General features: G+C 42.4%; 1 protein-coding gene across 1 annotated transcript; it reads left to right on the top strand.

The window, feature by feature from the left end:
- The first annotated feature begins 14,972 nt into the window (after positions 1-14,972).
- Positions 14,973-17,856, top strand: LOC146663676 (uncharacterized). Its single transcript, XM_085416519.1, has 2 exons — positions 14,973-15,231; positions 15,917-17,856. The coding sequence occupies exons 1-2, from the start codon at positions 15,076-15,078 to the stop codon at positions 17,840-17,842; spliced, it is 2,082 nt and encodes a 693-aa protein (XP_085272645.1). The 5' UTR covers positions 14,973-15,075; the 3' UTR covers positions 17,843-17,856.
- Positions 17,857-22,060: the final 4,204 nt, after the last annotated feature.

The raw sequence follows: 22,060 nt of genomic DNA, 5'->3' as shown, positions 1-22,060 counted from the left end.
GCTACTGCTCCAAACCTCGTAATAAACATCAAACAGGATTAAAACCTCAGGACAACAAAGAAAACAAGATGACATCATTACACAGAAAACCACACATCAATTAGAACAAGCAAATGTGTTCTTAAAAAGCCTCAGAGGTTGCAGGTTGTTACCTCTGAACAGTTTCACCCTGGTTCTTGGATTCCTCAGGCCTCCAGAGACAACACCGGGACTCAGTAGTCAATTCACAACACTTTTGTTCATCCACACTTATTAATACAGCTTATGGAAAGGGAGATGTACAGGAACCCCAGAATTACTCTGCAGATCTCAATTTCGTTGTCTGTTACACACAGTTTTATAGAAGTGACCCCCATTCTATACGATGTGCCATAAAACTAAACACTGTGTTTGTATGTTTGTGTGCGTGCGAGCACGCGAGTGCCTGCGTACCTGTGTGTAAGTGCATGTGTATATATGTTTATGTACCTGTGTGTACGTGACTTCCTGTGGGTCATAAAAGTCCATCTCCCTTTCAAGCCAAAGTTATCCAGTTACAAACATTTAGGTCCCCACCCAGGTATCCCCTGGGGAATTTCCACTCAGCTTTAGCTTCTCTTTGTCCTGTTTTCACAGCTCAAGGTGGGGAGGGTCTCTTACAAGTTTACTCCTAAGTTTATGTCACGTTTAGGCCTATATTACATCCAGGGCAGTGTCAGTGTCTCTACTATACTTCTACATCCTATCTAGCACATTTCTAAAACCTAAAATAAGCTACAAATATCTTCAAGTTCCTCTTTCTCTGTAGGATAACCAAATCAATTAAACCAAGTGCTGTGGTGGTGATATGAAATTCAACCTTTGCAGCCTCTGTAGCTTTCTAGTAACATGTCACGGGGTGGAAAGGAACAAGTTATCTAAGTTTTTCTACTATGCATGTTTTAGTTACCGTCAAATTGTCCTGGAGAGACTCCGCCCTTTCCCCCGTTTTTACTAATTGGACACACCTGAGAGGGAAGGCAAGGTAATTTACAGAGTGCTCAATGACACATAAGAGGGTTGGAGTTGGCGTTCGAGAGGGGACATGACGAGCGACTAGGGACGCGCAGCGAGCAGTCAGACGGCAATAACGACAAGAGCCAGCTTGTGCACTGCGGGAGAGCAGAAGCAGTGAGACAGCTGGTGCCGATTGCAGTTTTAAAGAAGCGGCGGGCGGAGTTGAGAGCTCTGCCCACCCGGGGTAAGTCTTTGACTTATCCCTTTTTATAAAGTAAAACTGTCGAAAGGAATAGTGACTGCCGCTCCCTCTCTTCCTTCAGTGCACCGGGACGTGGAATGCGGGGAGGAAGGCGAGGACTCCACTGGGTTTCCCTCTTTTACTACTACGCTGGATTTCTTAGTTTTTTGTGACTTTTATGCCGTGGTGGATCCCACTGGACTTTTAATGTTTAACCCTACAAACTTCACTGCTGTTTACTTTCCTGTCTTCATTTATTTGGGAAGTAATAGCAAAGCTGTACGTCTTAATTTGTTTCAGAAATCCCTCAGTCAGAACATGGTATATTATGTTTAGGTGGAAACTAGCGAGCTTACTTGCTGCTAACTTCTAACTCCGTTAAATTTCGTAAATTCTCTTTTCATGGATGCCTGGATATTAAATGTAATTGTTACATCTGGTAGAGCAACCACACTGATCATTTTATTACAGATGAAAGAATTTTAGACAGTTTTTCAACTCTCGGTAATGCTGCAGTGAAGAAAATAATATATCGCAATATATATTGTTACCGCACATGCTTGAAAGTATACCATGTGTTACAGGAAAAATGATTCTGTTTCTTTACCTTCTTTTAAATGTACAAAGATGCCCTTTGTCTATGGTTAGATTAGTTTAGAATTATCCTTTTAGACTTTCCCAGCAAAGACATATTGTTTTGGGACATATTGTTTTAGATTGTTTTATCTCTCACAGCTCTCTCCCAGCTCTCTGCTGACGAGACTAGTACCACATATGGAGTTGTTTATTTTATCTGTTTATTATTTTCTTATCCTGTTCTCACTGTCTCTGTGCTCTGTGCCTATAAAAAATGCCAAGCCACTGTGCATGGTGTGAGTTGTTTTCTGGCAGCTCACCCGTGTACACGTTTAGCAAAGAAAGTAACTTTGTCTCATTGTGTCTTTATTTCTCCTGGGTTTTTTACAGAGTTTTCTCCTAACACCATGATATGGATTTTAGGCCATATCGCCCAGCCCTACCTCCAAGACATTACTTTGACCGTAAATCTGAAACTGCAAAGACCGCACACACATTCTGTAAAGGATGCCTTCATCTGCCTCATTTGCAAATGTTACAGCAAGTTCAAAAGTTTGTCTTTAGTTAAAGTTAAGGAAGACTGGTTTCTGAGTTTCACAGCTGGGGTGGACAATGTTAAGCATCAGGCTTTCAAATGAATTAAAAGTCTGTCTTGGTCTTTCATTAATTAATAGGCTGGTGTGAAAAATTGCTGCCACACCGCCCCCTCGGCCTGTGCTTCGAGATTTCTGGTAGTTAGAATGACTCGGGGGTGCTGATTCATTTAAACTAACATAATCATCCTGCTGCAACCAGGTTTCTGTAAGGCAGAGTAAATCAATTTGTTGATCAATTATTAAGTCATGTACTAACAGAGACTTGGAGGAGAGAGACCTAATATTCAATAATCCACATTTCACTGTTTTACTCTTTGGTTCAGATGTGGATACTGTATTGCTCTTTCTTTGTAATTGTTTATGTTTAAGTTGTTTGTTGCTGGTTTTTAGTTTGTTTTTTGTCTGTTTGGGAGCTGACACAGTCTCTGTGGAGATGGGTTTTTTGGGGGGGTAGCAGGAGGAGAGAAGCTGCAGAGAGGCGTGTAAGACTGCAACTCTGCTTCCTGGTCCCAACTCTGGATAGTCATATTTTGGGGGGGGTTTAATAAATTTGTCCATATTTCTAGAAATGAGAGCTGCTCCATCCAAAGTGGGATGGATGTCGTCTCTCCTAACAAGACCAGGTTTCCTCCAGAAGGTTTGCCAATTATCTATGAAGCCCACATCGTTTCTGGGACACCATTCAGACAGACAGCAATTTAAGGAGAACATGCAGCTAAACATGTCACTCCTGGTCTGATTGGGGAGGGGACCAGAGAAAAGTCCGACATTGTTTTGTCAAAGTTGCACACCGATTCAATATTGATTTTAGTGACCTCCGATTGGCGTAACCGGGTGTCATTACTGCCAACGTGAATTATGATCTTACTGAATTTACGTTTCCCCTTAGCCAGCAGTTTTAAATTTCCTTCAATGTCGCCTGCTCTGGCCCCTGGAAGACAATTGACTATGGTTGCCGGTGTCTCTAGCTTCACATGTCTGAGAACAGAATCACCAATTACCAGAGTTTGACCCCCGGCGGGTGTGTCGCCGAGTGGGGAAAAACTGTTAGACACATGAACGGGTTGGTGGTGTACCTGGGGCTTCTGTTTAGGACTATGCTTCCTCCTCACCGTGACCCAGCCGCCCTCTTTCCCCAGCTGCTTGGGGTCTGCCGGGGAACAGCTAGCGGGGCCTACGCTATCTTCGGCTGCACCAGCTACAGGGGCCTGGCTAGCTATGGGTGAATGAAGGGTGCGAAGCCGAGTCTCCAATTCAGTAATCCTGGCCTCCAGAGCTGCAAATATGCTACATTTGTTACAGATATCATTACTGCTAAAGGAGGCCGAGGAGTAACTAAACATCTGACACAATGAGCAAGAAAGTGCAGGAGGGACAGGTGAAGTAGCCATGGTGCTAACGAGTCGGCTACGAGTAGGCAGTAGGCAGTAGGGTAAATTTATTATATTACATTATATCCTCTTTCACATTAGAGCCACAACAGGACCCACTAGAACATAGGTGTCAAACTCTGGCCCGTGGGCCAAATTTGGCCCGCAGCCTAATTACATTTGGCCCGCGAAGCCATACCAAATTACTATTAGAGCTGGCCTACTGGCATTATACAGCTATATATTGTTTAGTATTAAGCTTTGCTTGTTCCATATTCAGTTTTTCAGCTAAACTTGTCCATAAGAAAAGATTCATTCTTATATCTGGAGGAATATATATATATATATATATTATATATATATATATATATATATATATATATATATATATATATATATAAATTTTTTTTCAATAAATATTAACGTTAGCCCGCGACTTTGTTCCAGTTTTGAATTTTGGCCCACTGTGTATCTGAGTTTGACACCCCTGCACTAGAACATGGGACCAAGTAAAAGTGCAATATAAGAATATTCTACAGCATGGTAATATTTATCACTTATATTGCTTTTAGTCTCTTGAAAAGAGACCCTGAAATAATCTGTTTGTTTGTTTATAACAGCAACCAAGAAAAGGGCAGAGCAAAAAAAGACAGGTGGTGGTCCTGCACCCCCTCGTCAACAAGTTGGTTAAGTAAATAATACCCTCACGGGAAAATCGATATCTCTCTATGAGCACACTGTCGCGCTGAGCTAAAGGATCCTGTCTATCCCGCAATATGCTGAATTCTGAAAACTCTCCTTATCAATCTTGCACCTTCCGCAATGGGTTGCTCGAATGATTAATAGTACATTTCCCTTTTTTTAGGAAATGACCTGTATGTATCTGTATGAAATCAATGAAAGGATCAAGTACTGCATTATCTTTAGTTACACTGATAATATTTATTTATGGAAAAACAGTGGAAAAATATCGCTGTTGCTTTCGTATAAATGAAGCGGACATACCTGAGTGGCCGCGATCTAATCCTGTTTACATAAAGTAAGCCTGCTCCCAAGCAGGTTTACGCTTACGGATCTGTTGCTATGACAGCAAGTCCCGGATGAGCTTCGGAGAACCGAACGATCCAAGATCACGCGAAATCGTCAACAATCAAATCCAGCTAACTTACTTAGCGAGGTACAAAGAACGGACCCCAGGAGACCTTTGCAGAAAGAAAAGACAGTGCGTTTATTTACAGTGGTGTCACTGGGTGAATATATATATACAAGGTGCTCGGGGAAGGGGTCTGGGGCTCCAGGGCGGAAGGGGAAGGGTCCAAAACCACACTCTGCTCTTTCAGCCAACAATCCCACTCCTTTTCCACCAGTCGCTCCTCTCGCTCACTCGGAAGTACAGTGACGGGTCCGGGGGGAATCTACGCACACACACAGAAAATCCAATTAGCACTAGATCACAGGGAAACTGACAGATTGCTGAAGCACTAACGCGGGTGACTCAACGTTCCAGCGACGAGTAGTGTAGGTCTGCCATCTTAAAAAGCCCTTCTGATTGTAGTAACCAGCGACAGGTGTGTGGGCCAGGGGCGGAGCCTGCAGTGAGCACCGCCGTGGCAGGGGAAAGAGGGAAAGAGAGAGAGAGAGAGAGAGAGAGAGAACAAAAACAAACATATGTTGCCTAACACAGAATCAGCCGGTGAGGCACAGGGACCGTGACAAATACTTTAAATAAATATATTAAATGCCCTTTCCTAAGGTTCCAATTAGTGGAAACAGAAGTCCAGAAAAATCTTTCCTGTCTCTCACGATGACTTTGCAGAGTTCCGGGAGAAATGCTAAAGCAAGGTAATTTATGTAAAGTCAAAATCACGCTCTCTCTCTCTCTCTCTCCCTCTTGCGCTACACACATGCATAAAGTATTAAAAGTCAGTTTACTTGACTAATACATTAAGCTGTTTGAAAGCCTCCAAGACATCACTTTGACCATAAATCAGCTATCTGAACCTGCAAAGACTGCACACACACAGCAGTAAAGATTGATGCCTAGCTCCATTCTGTAAAGGACGCCTTAATCTGCCTCGTTTGCAAATGGTACAGCAAGTTCAAAAGATTGTCTTTAGTTTAATTTCTTAGTTTACAGTTGAAGTAACTAATATATTTTTCTTCTTCTGTTTTTTTTAACCTTGTAGCTGTTATGAAGAAGGCCAGTTTTCCACATGTTGCAAGTCTGTAGTCGGATGCTGATGTTGGATGTGTGGAGCAGTGTGGCTGTTAACTGCAGATCATGGTCTGAAATGCAGAGAAGAATGTTATTGTAAGGTACACGAGGTTAAGAGTCTCCATGCTGTTCTGACTCTCTTTAAAGAGATGTAAATGTGTTATTCATGTAACACTGTTTCAATAGGAATAGGAAAATGTGTTACTAGAAAGCTGCAAAGGTTGCATTTCATATCACCACCACAGCAGTTGATTTAATTGATTTGGTTATCCTACAGAGGAAGATGATCTTTAGAGGACCTGCAACCTCTGAGGCTTTTTAAGAACACATTTGCTTGTTCTAATTGATGTGTGGTTTTCTGTGTAATGACATCATCTTGTTTTCTTTGTTGTCCTGAGGTTTTAATCCTGTTTGATGTTTATTACGAGGTTTGGAGCAGTAGCTTCTAACTGCAATTTAACACTTCATTATATCCATCCATCCATCCATCTTCATCCGCTTTATCCGGGGCCGGGTCGCGGGGGCAGCAGCCTAAGCAAAGAGGCCCAGACCTCCCTCTCCCCAGCCACCTCCTCCAGCTTATCCGGGGGAATACCAAGGCGTTCCCAGGCCAGCCGAGAGATATAATCTCTCCAGCGTGTCCTGGGTCTGCCCCGGGGCCTCCTCCCGGTGGGACATGCCTGGAACACCTCACCCAGGAGGCGCCCAGGGGGCATCCTTGTCAGATGCCCGAACCACCTCAGCTGGCTCCTTTCGATGTGGAGCAGCAGCTGCTCTACTCTGAGCCCCTCCCGGATGGCCGAACTTCTCACCCTATCTCTAAGGGAGAGGCCAGCCACCCTTCGGAGGAAGCTCATTTCCGCCGCTTGTATCCGCGATCTCGTTCTTTCGGTCACTACCCACAGCTCGTGGCCATAGGCGAGGGTAGGGACGTAGATCGACCGGTAAATTGAGAGCTTCGCTTTTACACTCAGCTCCCTCTTCACCACGACGGACCGGTGCAGCGTCCGCATTACTGCAGCTGCAGCCCCAATCCGTCTGTCGATCTCCGGCTCCCTTCTCCCATCACTCACGAACAAGACCCCGAGATACTTGAACTCCTCCACTTGCGGCAGGAACTTATCCCCGACCCGGAGTGGGCACTCCACCCTTTTCCGGCTGAGAACCATGGCCTCAGATTTGGAGGTGCTGATCCTCATTCCCGCTGCTTCACACTCGGCTGCGAACCGTTCCAGTGCGAGCTGGAGGCCCTCACCCGATGAAGCCAACAGAAGCACATCATCTGCAAAAATCAGAGATGAGATTCTGAGGCCACCAAAGCGAAAGCCCTCCGCCACTTGGCTGCGCCTAGAAATTCTGTCCATAAAAATTATGAACAGAACCGGAGACAAAGGGCAGCCCTGGCGGAGCCCATCACCCACCGGGAACGAGTCCGACTTATTGCCGGCAATGCGAACCAAGCTCTTGCAACGGTTGTATAGGGATCGAATGGCCCGTAGCAATGGGCCAGACACCCCATATTCCCGCAACACCTCCCACAGGACACCCCGAGGGACACGGTCGAATGCCTTCTCCAAGTCCACAAAACACATGTAGACTGGTTGGGCAAACTCCCATGCACCCTCAAGTATCCTGGAGAGGATAAAGAGCTGGTCCAGTGTTCCGCGACCAGGACGAAAACCGCATTGTTCCTCCTGTATCCGAGGTTCGACTAACGGACGAACTCTCCTTTCCAGCACCCTGGCATAGACTTTCCCAGGGAGGCTGAGGAGTGTGATCCCCCTGTAGTTGGAACACACCCTCCGGTCCCCCTTCTTAAAGATGGGGACCACCACCCCGGTCTGCCAGTCCACAGGTACTGCCCCTGATCTCCACGCAACATTGCAGAGGCGTGTCAACCAGGACAGCCCTACAACGTCCAGAGCCTTCAGGAACTCGGGGGCGGACCTCATCAACACCAGGGGCTCTGCCACCAAGGAGTTGTTTAACTGCCTCAGTGACCTCGCCCCCGGAAATTGGCGGGTCATTCCCCTCGTCCCCAGACTCTGCTTCCTCCTCGGAAGACGTGTCAGTGGGATTAAGGAGGTCCTCGAAGTATTCCTTCCACCGCCTGACAATTTTCTCAGTCGACGTCAGCAGCGCTCCGCCAGCACTATACACAGTGCAGGTAGAGCACCGCTTTCCCCTCCTGAGACGTCTGACGGTTTGCCAGAATCTCTTCGAGGCAGTCCGAAAGTCTTTTTCCATGGCCTCTCCGAACTCCTCCCACACCCGAGTTTTTGCTTCAGCCACTGCCCGAGCCGCATTCCGCTTGGCCTGTCGATACCTGTCGGCTGCCTCCGGAGTCCCACAGGCTAACCAAGCCCGATAGGACTCCTTCTTCAGCCTGGTGGCTCCCTTCACCTCTGGTGTCCACCATTTGGTTCGGGGATTACCACCACGGCAGGCACCAACCACCTTGCGGCCGCAGCTCAATGCAGCAGCTTCGGCAATGGAGACGCTGAACATGGTCCATTCAGACTCAATGTCCCCAGTCTCCCTCGGAATGCTGTTGAAGCTCTGCCGGAGGTGTGCGTTGAAGATCTCGCGGACTGGGGCCTCTGCTAGACGTTCCCAGCACACCCTCACTACGCGTTTAGGTGCACCAGGTCTGTCCAGCGTCCTCCCCCGCCACCTGATCCAACTCACCACCAGGTGGTGATCAGTTGACAGCTCAGCCCCTCTCTTTACCCGAGTGTCCAGAACATATGGTCGCAGGTCTGCTGATACGATTACAAAATCGATCATCGACCTACGGCCTAGAGCGTCCTGGTGCCACGTGCACTTATGGACACTCTTATGTTCGAACAAGGTGTTCGTTATGGCCAAACTGTGATTAGCACAGAAGTCCAATAACAAAGCACCACTCGGGTTCAGATCAGGGAGGCCGTTCCTCCCAATCACGCCCCTCCAGGTCTCGCTGTCGTTACCCACGTGAGCATTGAAGTCTCCCAGCAGGACAACAGAGTCTCCAGGTGGAGCACCCTCCAGCACCCCCCCCCAGGGACTCTAAGAAGGCTGGGTACTCTGAACTGCCACTCGGCGCATAAGCGCAGATGACAGTCAGGACCCGTTCCCCGACCCTAAGGCGCAGGGAACAAACCCTCTCGTCCACCGGGAAAAACCCCAATGTACCGGCAGCAAGCCGAGGGGATATTAGAATACCCACCCCAGCCCGCTGCCTCTCACCAGGGGCAACTCCAGACTGAGACAGAGTCCAGCCCCTCTCCAGGAGACTGGTTCCAGAGCCCAAGCCATGCGTAGAGGTGAGCCCGACTATATCTAGCCGGTACCTCTCAACCTCACGCACTAACTCAGGCTCCTTCCCCACCAGAGAGGTGACATTCCATGTCCCTATTGCCAGTCTTGGCAGCCGGGGGTCAGTCCGCCAGGGCCTCCGCTCCTGGCCGCCACCCGGCACACAATGCACCCGACCCCTATGGCGCCTCCTGCGGGTGGTGGGCCTGCGGGAGGATGGGCCCATGTCTCCTCTTCGGGCTGTGCCCGGCCGGGCCCCATGGACTAAGGCCCGGCCACCAGACGCTCGCCCTCGGGCACCCTCCCCGGGCCTGGCTCCAGGGCGGGGCCCTGGTAACCCTATCCCGGGCAGGGTAAACTGTTCCCTCGGTGTCCTTTTCATAAGGGTCTTATGAATTCATTATAGAATTATTAAAATAAATTGTTGCATTGTTTCCCAGATATCTGATGAACTTGGGTGTTTACACAAAAGCTGAATTCTTTACAAAGGACCTGTTACAAAGAATTAGAGAATTGCAAATTGTCTCTGTTTATTGCAAGAAATCAGATCAAACAAAATATTGTAACTGTTCTAAATCAAAGCAGCTTTCACCGTTTACTCTATAGTAAATGGCTTTTTGTTATTCTTAAAGAATTATACTTCTTTATTGAACACCACCATAAGAAGTCACACACAATTTCTGGTGATGTCAATAAGAAATATAACTGCATCTTTAAATGTTCCATAATTATGATGAACCATATGCATCAATCTATCAATCGTTTGTTGTAAGATTCAGATAATTATTTTTTAAAAGCTAGACATTTTAAATGAGAATAAGAAAGAAAAGTATTTCTTTGTGCCCCCCTTTCCCTTTTAATGCCCTACATGGACCCCTGGCAACACTTTGCTAGACCCACCCCTGCACAGTTACCAGCTGTCAGCTACCTAAAAAAGGATCCTGGGGTTATTTGTCTCTCAGAAACAGTTCATAACTTCCCTTCAACTCATTCATGTCACCTAAAAGGTAAACCTGTTTCTCCATCACAGCTCTGATGATCCAGTAAGGACATCTCCTGGTTTCATCTTCATGTTTCCCTCTCACCAGATAACCTGTAACGGCGGATATGTAAATCTAGCTCATACTCACGTAATATAACGTTTGTGCTCTTATTTTGGTAACTTCCTGTGTGACCGGAAATGAATTGTTTAATGGTAAACAACTTGATGTACAAAAAGAGACGGAAGAAAACGGAAAACTAATGCTAACGGAGAAAAGGGAGAGAAGAATATAGTTACATTGTACAAAAACGAATGGTTCTAGCTACAGTCGACAGGGGAACAAGGTTTGTAATGTATATGATTTAATTTGAGCAATCTGAAATGCATAATATGTATTATATAGTTTAATAGAAAACGGTTAGACCAGCGTAATGAGCGGTTAAGATGCTGTTACATGAATAATATGGTAATTGTTTTATTTGTTTGTCTAGCTCTTACGTTGGTTCGTTGTCTGATACACGGCAAGGAATAATAAAGGTCATTCAACAACCATCAGTTCTGGCCTTCTCAGTTCGACTGGATGCTACATAACCAAACCATATCATGACCAGCAGCTTTCTTGCAGCTGTGGCTCCAGCAAACATCAGCTGATAATAGAAATCAATATTAAATAAATTCTAACAACAGCTGATCAAGCTTAAACGTGCTGCTGTTGTTTAGCGCGACATCCGCTGGTTTCCTCTTTCGGCGCAAAGTGAGTGATAAACAAACAAGAGAGCTGATCACTGATCAGTTTTCATGATCGAAGTAGAAACGGGAGAGGGAGGGGGAGAGGGTGAAAGAAGAAGAGGCAGCTGTGCAGCGTAAACACAGAATAACTCCAGCTTTGTGCCTTTTCCATTGTAGCTGAATTACGGGACAAACTGTTCCTTTTCACCTCAATAAGAAACGCGTAATATTTTCTCTGAATACCAGACGGGACGGTTGGCAACTCTAATAACTTATGAACAAAATAAAGTTCAACATCATTAGCTTCATAGCACCACCCAGCTGTATAGAAACTCCGTCATGCTAGCTAGCACGCAGTACGGAAAAAGTCAGAATAACGAAAATAAACTCCACCTAAACTTGGTTCATATCTGACCCAGAGAGACTGCAGGTCATAACTTCTTACCTGAAGTTCAGTTCGCACTTGGACCAGCGGCCGCCTCGGGTCTCTTTTCCTTCTGCGTCCCTTTTCCTTCATCCACCTGCTGGCTTCCACTAAAGGGGTTACAACTGCATGAGTTACAATTTACTTACAATTTACTAAATCCCACGTGAAAGGCTCTTTCACATAGGATTTTTTTTTCACTGGTGGTTTTGTTTTATTCACCAAAAATAAGATAACATGCCAAAGACCACCCTGTAAAAAAAAACAACAAAACAAAACTGTAGAAATGTAGAAATCACGTCCTTAATCTTTGAGTATTTGCTACCTCGCTTTCCACGGTCTCATCAATAAAATATGAATCATAGAAAACACATGAGAGATGAAATAATATGATATTAAGAACAAAATGTATTGTCCCTTGATAATCCTATTTAATCTGATCAGCATTTAGCATTTGACAAGGAAGTTGCTGATGAATGTAAACCTTGAGTAAAAGGACCTCTAGTGGTCAATCCCTGTACAGGTAAACGCTGCATTTGTGTTAATGACCAGTAAGAGCTTTAAATTTGTTTTTAAAACCAGAGCGACCCATAAAAATAGATCCAAGACTTAAAAATAAAGTATAAAATAAACTAATCAGGAAAAAAAGGAGAAGACTAAAACACTGGCTTCCAATCACCAATATCACTTAAGTGCGCACAGTGCCACGGCCACTCAGCACAGTCACATTTGAAACAACAATAATCTGTTAAAAGCTACATAAATTATAACCCACTAAGTTTTAGCAGTTACCCTGGTATAGAAAATGAAACAAACACACACCATTATTTATTGATTTATTTTTTTTATTAAGTAATGTTTTTTCAGTTGAAGCCATTTAAAGTCTATTTAATAATGCTGTGTTAGAACAGGCACTTTAAAGCTCTTTGTACTGTAAGGTTAAAACCCCACAGTATTAGAGAGAAAACCCCAGCAATCAAACGATCCCCTATGAGCAAGCACTAAGGCGACGGTGGGAAGGAAAAACTCCCTTTTAAGAGGAAGAAACCTTCAGCAGAACCAGACTCAGGGAGGGGCAGCCTTCTGCTGTGACTGGCTGGGGGCATAATTGTGATGTAATTTTATGCTAAGGATACTGAATTTTAAGAGAAAAATGATGCAACAGCATGTGCTGTTTGTTTGTTAACTTAGTGATTTACGATGTAGTGTATGAAAAATGGTATAAAAGTAAAAATTACAATTACAAAAATCACACATATTACTGTACCTATTATACAAATTGGACTTAAAAGTCTTCTGATTGTTTGATTCAGGGCTGAAATTCCTGTCTGGGCAAGGGAAAACACATATTGAACAATTGCTGTGAACAGATTGTTCAATAAGGTAAATGGTGCTAGACAAATATTAAGGATGTGCCTGATGGGAAAAATTGCTCCTTGGCCCACAGACACAACTAGAGCTCTAATAAAGGGATAAAAGGCTGAAAGATTTCTGTGAACTCTGGAAAGAACAGTTTCTTCATCCTCTCTTTGACGACTTCTTTGGACAATATTTTGTTCATTCTCTTCAGATCTGTTATCTGAAGAGTCAGGAAGGCCAACATTGGTGGGTGAGGTAAAAGGCACTCGAAAAATATTAAAGATGTGCCTGTTCACAAAAAATATTCTTCGGGCCACAGACACAATTGGCATTCTAATGAAGGAATAAAAACCTGAAAGGTTTGTGTAAACTCTGGAAACAATAGTTTCTTCGTCCTGTCCTTGAAGAGTTCCTTGGGCAAAATTTTGTTCATTGTCTTCAGATCTGCTATCTGAAGAGTCAGGAAGGCCAACATTGAATACATCAATGCTGTAACTTTCATTGTTGGGAGACACTTCATGTCCACAGTTGTTTATGGAAACACTTGTTGTAGGAACCTCAGTTATTTCAGAGGTGGGTAAGGTAAAAGGCACTGGACCATTATTAAGGACGTGCCTGCTGACAAAATGTATTCTTCGGCCCACAGACACAGCTGGAGCAATGCTGTAAATCTCATTACTCAAAGACTCGTCACGTTCAAAATTAATTAGAGAAACATTCGTTGTAGCAACCTCAGTTGTTTCAAAAGTGGGTGAACGTTCAGTTTCACTAGTGATTAAGGCAAATATTGCTTGACCAAAATTAACGAGTTGCCTGGTGACATAAAATGTTGCTTGGCCCACAGAGTCAACTGGAGCTGTAATAACAGAAAAAAGAGCTGAAAGAGATGTTTGAAGTTGGGAAAAACTAGCTTCTTCTTGCTCTCTTTGGACACTGTCTGGTACAACATCTTCAGATCCATTAATATCGGAAGATTCAGGAATGTCACCATTGAATAAGTTAGTGCTATAACTATCACTAGCTGGAAACTCGTCATCTTCAGTGTTGTTCATATAAACACTGGTTGTAGGAGTCTCATCTGTTTTAAAGGTGGGTAAACATTCAGTTTCTCTAGTGGGTGAAGGAAATGGGGCAAATGGTGCTCGACCAATATTAAGGAGGTGCCTGGTGATAAAAGCTTCTCTAAGGCCCACAGGCACATCTGGAACTCTACAAGAGGAATAAAGATTTGGAACATTTGTTTGAACTCCAAAAGAAATAGTTTCTTCTTCCTCTGTTTGAAGACTGCCTGGGACAACATTTTGTTCATTACCTTCAGGTCCGTTATCTGAAGGATCAGGAAGGACGGCACTGAATAAGTCAGTGCTGTTGTAACTTTCAGTGGTGGGAGACTCTTCAGGTTCATAGTTGTTTGTAGAAAGACTGGTTGTAGGAACCTGATCTGTTTCAGAGGTGTGTGCATTTTCATCAGTGTTTACAGAAACACTAGTTGTAGGAATCTCAGATGTTTCAGAGGGGTGTGATTGTTCATCTCTGGAATTAGGTATCAGTAAGAACCCATCAGGGTCCAAATAACATTCGTCAAGCACCTCAAAGCCGTCAGTATCTGAAGAATTTGTACGACTGAACACTGAGCGCCACATATTTGTAAACAGAGGAGATAGGGTTCAGTAGAGATAAACTATATGCTCTAACCTTTAGACGATTGTTAGAAGACTATAGAATCAGCGTTAATTTTGTTAAAATGTGTTTTCAACACTAGGTGTAGTAGAGTGCCTTACCTTGGGGGTAAATATGAGCTCGCGTTCTAAGGCGCGAGCTCATATTTATAGCCTCACAGCAGTGTGACGTTAAGGCACACGTGCCGTGACGTCACAGTACGCTTACTCTTTGAAATTCATTCGGTCACAAAACGTCTTGAACCTTCACCTCCCTGAACGTTGGTATTAACTACGGAAGCGTAGAGCTGCCACCCAGGCAAAAGAAAAATACAAGTGTATCACGTTATAACGTGAAAGGTTTATTGTTCTAACAAGATACTTTTCCTGTTTGTACAATATACTATCATGTTTGTACAATATACTTTTCACGTTTGAACAACATAATATCACGTTATTACAATATACATAATTATCACGTTCGTACAATATAATTATCACGTTCGTACAATATAAATATTATATTGTACGAACGTGATAATTATATTGTACGAACGTGATCATATATTGTACAAACGTAAAAAAAAATACCATTACAATAACATTTTTTATTGTAAGAACGTAAAACGTGTTGCATTCGGAAACCCAAATCCATGGTAGTTGTGGAGAGTGCACGCTCGTCAGAACTGGCACTTAACTTTGAATGCCCTGCTTTCAACATGGACACAAACACTGATAGCCCACTTCTGAGATTTCTTCGGAATCGTGGTGTACCTGAGGACTGTCTCTTACGAATGCTACAAGAACACGTAAGTGCACTCTTGAGGGGGAAACTTGTAAAACTCGCTTTTTACGAAGTTACAGCGTCTAAAAATGTGACATATTGCTAAGTTAGCAACCACAGCGGTTTTCGCTTCTCTCGCTTTGACTGCGTAAGGACGTAACGGTAGGCTGCATTGGTGTGGATCTTTAATATGGAATGGAAAATGTAAAACAAATTAACCCGCTGTATAAAACTGGGTCGTTGTATGACCACATGTTACTACTTAACCCGTATGCAGATTCCAGGTTTCTTAAATATATCGCTATATTATGTGATGCACAATGTTTCCTTGTTTATCTAAAAACAAATGAATTAAACTGTGTTTATATTGATATTTGTCTTCAATTAAAAAAAAAAACAGTGAGTTCAACCCTTTGTGCTCTGTGCAAATGAAAGATACGTGAATACTAATTTACTTTTTCAAAGGTGGGCGTTGTATATACTGTAATATTTCTATTAATAACATGTTAGAGAATCTCATTAATGTTGCTGCCATAGAGAGAGGAAAAGAATAAATGCTAAATATTGATGGCTGCCACTAAAATAATAACAGACAATTATCAAAACACATGTGAAATTTACATACATTTTTTTAGTGAGGTACCTCATGTGGTGTGGCAGCAGGTATACCTTGTACTTCTGTATAGTAATAAATATCCCTGTTATTACAGATTGATGCCACAGTGATTGATTTCATGGATGACAAGACCCTGTCTGATTACATCCCAACATATGGTGACCGGATAGCTGCCAGACGGTTCTGCTTGGAAAACAGTGGTGCAAGTACTAAGGAATCAAGAAAAAACTCATTGCTCGAAAAATTGAAGGAAAAGATGGGAATCAATGAAAATGAGAAGAAACCTGATCATGAGGAGGCATTTGTTTCTAAGAGAAAAAGAACATATGCAAAAAACAACAAATGGGCTGAGAAAAAGACACGAAAAATTGAGTTAGGGTGGATCCATGAAGGTAAGCAAGTGAGAAAGCGCAGAGGAGGAGGAACAAGGACCTTTGATGTGCCCAAAGACTCCAAAAAAGCTGACATATTACAGTATGCTAAAGATCTTTTCTTTCCAAGTGGAAAAAGCAAATTTGGAAGATGGGAAGTGTTCAGTCATGACATATTAGACTATCAGGAAGAGGCCGTATTTGATGAAGATGTCACAGTTGGAGAACTCTATTCAGCACTTAAAATGGGAATGTTGAGATTTTACTTGTGCACAAGAAGATTTTCCAATGATGAAGATGATGAAGAAGTTTATGATAGAGGGAAAACACATGTAAACAATGTTACACAACTGACTGACTCACATCAAGGAGATGAAGAAGCTTCTCACACTGTTGTGATCTCATCATCAGAATCTAGGAATGCTGATGAAGATGTATTATTAGACACATCTGAGGTAATGATTGGACCCTACCTTGGAGAGCCTCTGCCTTGTCAACTTGATGACACTGTAATAGATGAACCATTCCTGCAGTTTGAGGAAGATGATCTGGTCATCACATCCATTACACTTCCTCCAACAAACACAGCAGTCAGTAGTCCAGAAACATCTATAAGCAATGAAGCAATAAGCTCTGCAGGATCATATGATGTTGTCTGTGTTACCATCAAACTTCACAGGGTTACTATTCTGGAGGAGATGATCAGCCAGTTCAAAGATCCAACACTCCTCATACACCCTCTAAAATACACCTACATTGATGAAAAAGGAGCTGACGCAGATGGCGTATCAAGAGATGTGTATGCTGCATTTTGGTCAGAGTTTGTGGACAACACAGCTGAAGGAGAGGAGTTCAGAGTGCCATCACTGTCTCCTAAATGGCAGGAAGAAGAGTGGAAATCCATGGGTAGAATTTTACTGAAGGGATTTCAAGACCATGGATATTTCCCTTGTCGCCTTGCTCCTGTTTTCACAGTGGCACTCATCTTCGGTGAGAATCAAGTATCAGATGATCTGCTGTTTGAAAGTCTTCTCTTTTACCTAAGTCAATCAGATAGGGATCTGATAACAAGGGCACTAAAAGAAGATCTTTCAGATGAAGACAGGGATGAAGTGCTGGATCTCATGGATCGCCTGGATGTATCAGTGCTTCCAACCAAAGAGAACTTAAAAGGCCTTCTTCTGAAAGTCGCACACAAACAATTAATCCAAAAACCAGCATATGCCGCAGAGAAAATGTCCTTAGTTGCAAGCTACTTCCTAAAAGAAGCTTTTCAAAGCCCACAAGATGTCCTACAAATGTATGAGGATAAAAAGCCAACAACGAGAAAGCTTTTGAAGTTGCTTACTGCCTCTCCCACCACTCAAGCAGAGAAGCAGAGCTTCAGATTTCTGCACCAGTACATCAGAGGACTTGACGATACAGGGCTCAGAAGGATGTTCAGGTTTCTTACTGGGTCAGATGTCATCTGTGTTGACAAGGTTGAGGTACTGTTCACGCCTGTGGATGGACTGGCACGACGACCTGTGGCACACACATGCGGCCCTCTTCTGGAACTACCATGGACATACACGTCCTACCCAGAACTACGAAATGAACTGAACAATGTTTTGGCTGCTAAAAGCTCTTATGAGTTCAGCATAGCTTGATTAAAGTCCATCATGTTTAAACCAAAGAATGAAAGGTTTGCACTAACAATGACTGGCTATGAAGCTCTAAAGTTTGTTAAACCCACAAACAGGGAACACATCATTGTATAAAAAAAGAAAGAGCTTAAATTTCAGGGAAGTGTTTTATTTCATATTTGAATTTATTTTCAAAAATTGTGGATAACATCAATTTGTTTCCACCATGAAAAATGTAAATTTCAGTTTAAATTTTCATACTTAAAAGTTTTACTAGTTTAAATGTTAACTAATTATGTTTAATAAGTTCATATGGTTAGCAGCAAGTGGTGAACTATGCTTATTATTAGTTCTTATCATGTGTCAAGGTCCTTTTCCACAGGTCTGTGGTGCAGTTTTGTAGGATACAAGATGTCTGCTAGAGGGGATGTTTTGTTTAGTAATAATTCAAAAGACTTAATATTAATTATTTTCAAGTATATTTTTTTTACCTTTCCACCAGTCATTTGTTTAGAACATATTTTAAGGGAATAACTTTGGAAGGCAATGTGTTTGATGCAATAGTTGACTGGAATAAAAGACAGAAAATTGGCACATAAGTTAAGTTTTGTAGTGTTTATCAAGAGTCCGTGTTTTCTTCTCCTTGAACACAAATAAAAGGGAGGTTAACATCTAACACTATTTGTTAATTATTAAATAATGCAGAATTTGTACATTTACCAGTTTACAAGAAACTGTTCGTGGATGAATAGCAGTTGCACAATGTGTTCAGTAAAATTGAAAACAATATTTCATGAATGATAATGTATAGGATCAGCAGTTTAAAAAATGTTTTTTTGACAGTCTTAAAACAGAAATCAGATATAATAGAAATTCCGTTAAAAAATAATTGGAAATGCCAAAAGGTTGGAGTACGCAGATTTGGTTAAATATATTTAGACATGCTTGCTTGCTACTATCTTGAACCGAAAATCCAAACAAAATAATAATGAATGTCTTTTCTATTGTTTATTGCACAAATAAAACATTGTACCCAAAAATATATGCGTAAAAATTCCCAAAGCCCAATTATATTTAGGTTTATAAGTCCTTCAGTATATAGGCTCTCAGGAAGAGATACAGTTCAATGGATTCATCTGCTGTGCTTGGTGGAAGTAAGAAGTTCTCTGACATTATAAGGCAACACAAGCTGAAAACGGTTTCATCACAGGTATAAGGTCCTCTCTGTTGACATTCTTGCTTACAAGCATCCTCTGCCTCCCAAGAAACCTCTTTCAGATGATCCTGTCCTCCAAAGAGATGAGGGATGGTGTACATGAGAATCGGACGTCCACTTGGAGCAACTGCATTTCTGCTTCTGCGTATTAGATGGGTGTTCCACATATGTGCAACTTGCTGCAGCTCTTCCTATTAAATATTAAAAATTAAAAAATCTCATATCAGTAAAAGAACACATTTCTCTTGGCTCAACATGTTACCCAAAACGGCGCTGGCACGGCTGGCAGCCTTAACCCAATTTCCCTCGGGATGAATAAAGTACGATCAATCAATCAATCAATCAATCAATCAATCAATCAATCAATCAATCAATCAATCAATCAAAAGCACCACACAATGACAGTCGGAAAAACAGAGTTGATCAAAAATACTCAACAACAAGAATAACAGTGGTAGACACGTGATACTTTGGAAAATTTTAAGTAATTATTAAACGTGAATTGTTTTAGACAGTGCGATTTTATGTTTCTGGCCAGTGAAATATGCATTTTTTTTCATATCCTCAACGGAGTGATAATAGGGATGGTGCATGGTAGGTGTTAAAGCAAACTTTTTATTCTCTCTCCGTGTCTCTCTTTCTCTCTAACACACACACACACACACACACACACACACACACACACACACACACACACACACACACACACACACACACACACACACACACACACACACAATGACTCATTAAAAGAATATAAACATGGTTACATACCTCGATGACGTTCAGGCACGTAAACAATATGAGCTGCTTGTCCAAAAAACATCCAGAAAAGCAATCATGGTCTTTTAGTTCCTGGAGACGATTTATCCAGTGCTGAGCATGATGTCGTCTCAGAAAGGCCCACCAGCCTTCAATACGCTGATTGTGATTGCTGGATCCAGTAATAAAACAGTTTCTGACGTTCGGATCCATAGTCCAGCGCAAGAATCGTTGCATCTCGGCCATTATGACATTTTCTGTTCCCAAATCAGAGCGAATCCTAGCAGGTGTTCCCATCCTCTTTTCAACTTCTGCTATGAAATATCCAGCAATGACTTTGGGATCATTGTTTGTTGAATAGGCATGAAGCCAAATCATAACTCTCGAAAACCCATCAATAGCTCCATTTATACAGATTCCAAAAGGCTTCAGTTTGTCATAGGAGTCAACATGCCACATGAAATTTGGTCCAGGATTTACATACGTGCGTCGCATTAGGCGATTTCTGCGTCGTTGCTCAACACCGTAAGGGTCAAGATATTTCAGTAAATGTCTCACAGTACTCTGCGTGACAACATAACCTGCCTGAATGCAGTTCAGGTGATGTAGTTTGTATCCATGGAGCCTCCCATGTCCCTCCAGTTGATCAATAAGAAATCGTGCCACCTCAATCGGATCGGACTCATTCTTTCTCCTGTACAGTCCCATGCGTTTTAGGTTTCTTCTAAGTGTCCGCATGCTTATCACAATACTGTCCAAACTGCTCAATAACAGCAAAATCTCCCCATGCCTCAATCCAAGCATAAAATAGAACTTAATTAATTCCAATAAACGAGCCATTTTCTCGCACTCTGATCTGCACTGTCACCCACTTCACTATGTTTTACACTTCCGTATCTTTACGGCAATATATCATGCTCGAACAATAAAATATATGTTATAACGTGAAAATTTTATTGTTCAAGAAAAATACACGAACGTGATAATTATGTATATTGTAATAACGTGATATTATGTTGTTCAAACGTGAAAAGTATATTGTACAAACATGATAGTATATTGTACAAACAGGAAAAGTATCTTGTTAGAACAATAAACCTTTCACGTTATAACGTGATACACTTGTATTTTTCTTTTGCCTGGGTGGCAGCTCTACGCTTCCGTAGTTAATACCAACGTTCAGGGAGGTGAAGGTTCAAGACGTTTTGTGACCGAATGAATTTCAAAGAGTAAGCGTACTGTGACGTCACGGCACGTGTGCCTTAACGTCACACTGCTGTGAGGCTATAAATATGAGCTCGCGCCTTAGAACGCGAGCTCATATTTACCCCCAAGGTAAGGCACTCTACTACACCTAGTGTTGAAAACACATTTTAACAAAATTAACGCTGATTCTATAGTCTTCTAACAATCGTCTAAAGGTTAGAGCATATAGTTTATCTCTACTGAACCCTATCTCCTCTGTTTACAAATATGTGGCGCTCAGTGTTCAGTCGTACAAATTCTTCAGATACTGACGGCTTTGAGGTGCTTGACGAATGTTATTTGGACCCTGATGGGTTCTTACTGATACCTAATTCCAGAGATGAACAATCACACCCCTCTGAAACATCTGAGATTCCTACAACTAGTGTTTCTGTAAACACTGATGAAAATGCACACACCTCTGAAACAGATCAGGTTCCTACAACCAGTCTTTCTACAAACAACTATGAACCTGAAGAGTCTCCCACCACTGAAAGTTACAACAGCACTGACTTATTCAGTGCCGTCCTTCCTGATCCTTCAGATAACGGACCTGAAGGTAATGAACAAAATGTTGTCCCAGGCAGTCTTCAAACAGAGGAAGAAGAAACTATTTCTTTTGGAGTTCAAACAAATGTTCCAAATCTTTATTCCTCTTGTAGAGTTCCAGATGTGCCTGTGGGCCTTAGAGAAGCTTTTATCACCAGGCACCTCCTTAATATTGGTCGAGCACCATTTGCCCCATTTCCTTCACCCACTAGAGAAACTGAATGTTTACCCACCTTTAAAACAGATGAGACTCCTACAACCAGTGTTTATATGAACAACACTGAAGATGACGAGTTTCCAGCTAGTGATAGTTATAGCACTAACTTATTCAATGGTGACATTCCTGAATCTTCCGATATTAATGGATCTGAAGATGTTGTACCAGACAGTGTCCAAAGAGAGCAAGAAGAAGCTAGTTTTTCCCAACTTCAAACATCTCTTTCAGCTCTTTTTTCTGTTATTACAGCTCC

Source organism: Rhamphochromis longiceps, linkage group LG8 (assembly GCF_057381845.1).
Source record: "Rhamphochromis longiceps isolate RC_006_pf linkage group LG8, R_longiceps_female_GT1.1, whole genome shotgun sequence".
Lineage (NCBI taxonomy): Eukaryota > Metazoa > Chordata > Actinopteri > Cichliformes > Cichlidae > Rhamphochromis > Rhamphochromis longiceps.
The sequence above is the reverse complement of the archived record's forward strand: the minus strand, read 5'-3'. Positions and strand labels throughout refer to the sequence as shown.

Bases quoted from the DNA above. Each gene is read 5' to 3' on its own strand.
- LOC146663676 (XM_085416519.1), top strand. From the start codon at position 15,076: ATGGTAGTTGTGGAGAGTGCACGCTCGTCAGAACTGGCACTTAACTTT. The intron at 15,232-15,916 runs GTAAGTGCACTC...CTGTTATTACAG, and splicing joins TACGAATGCTACAAGAACAC to ATTGATGCCACAGTGATTGA.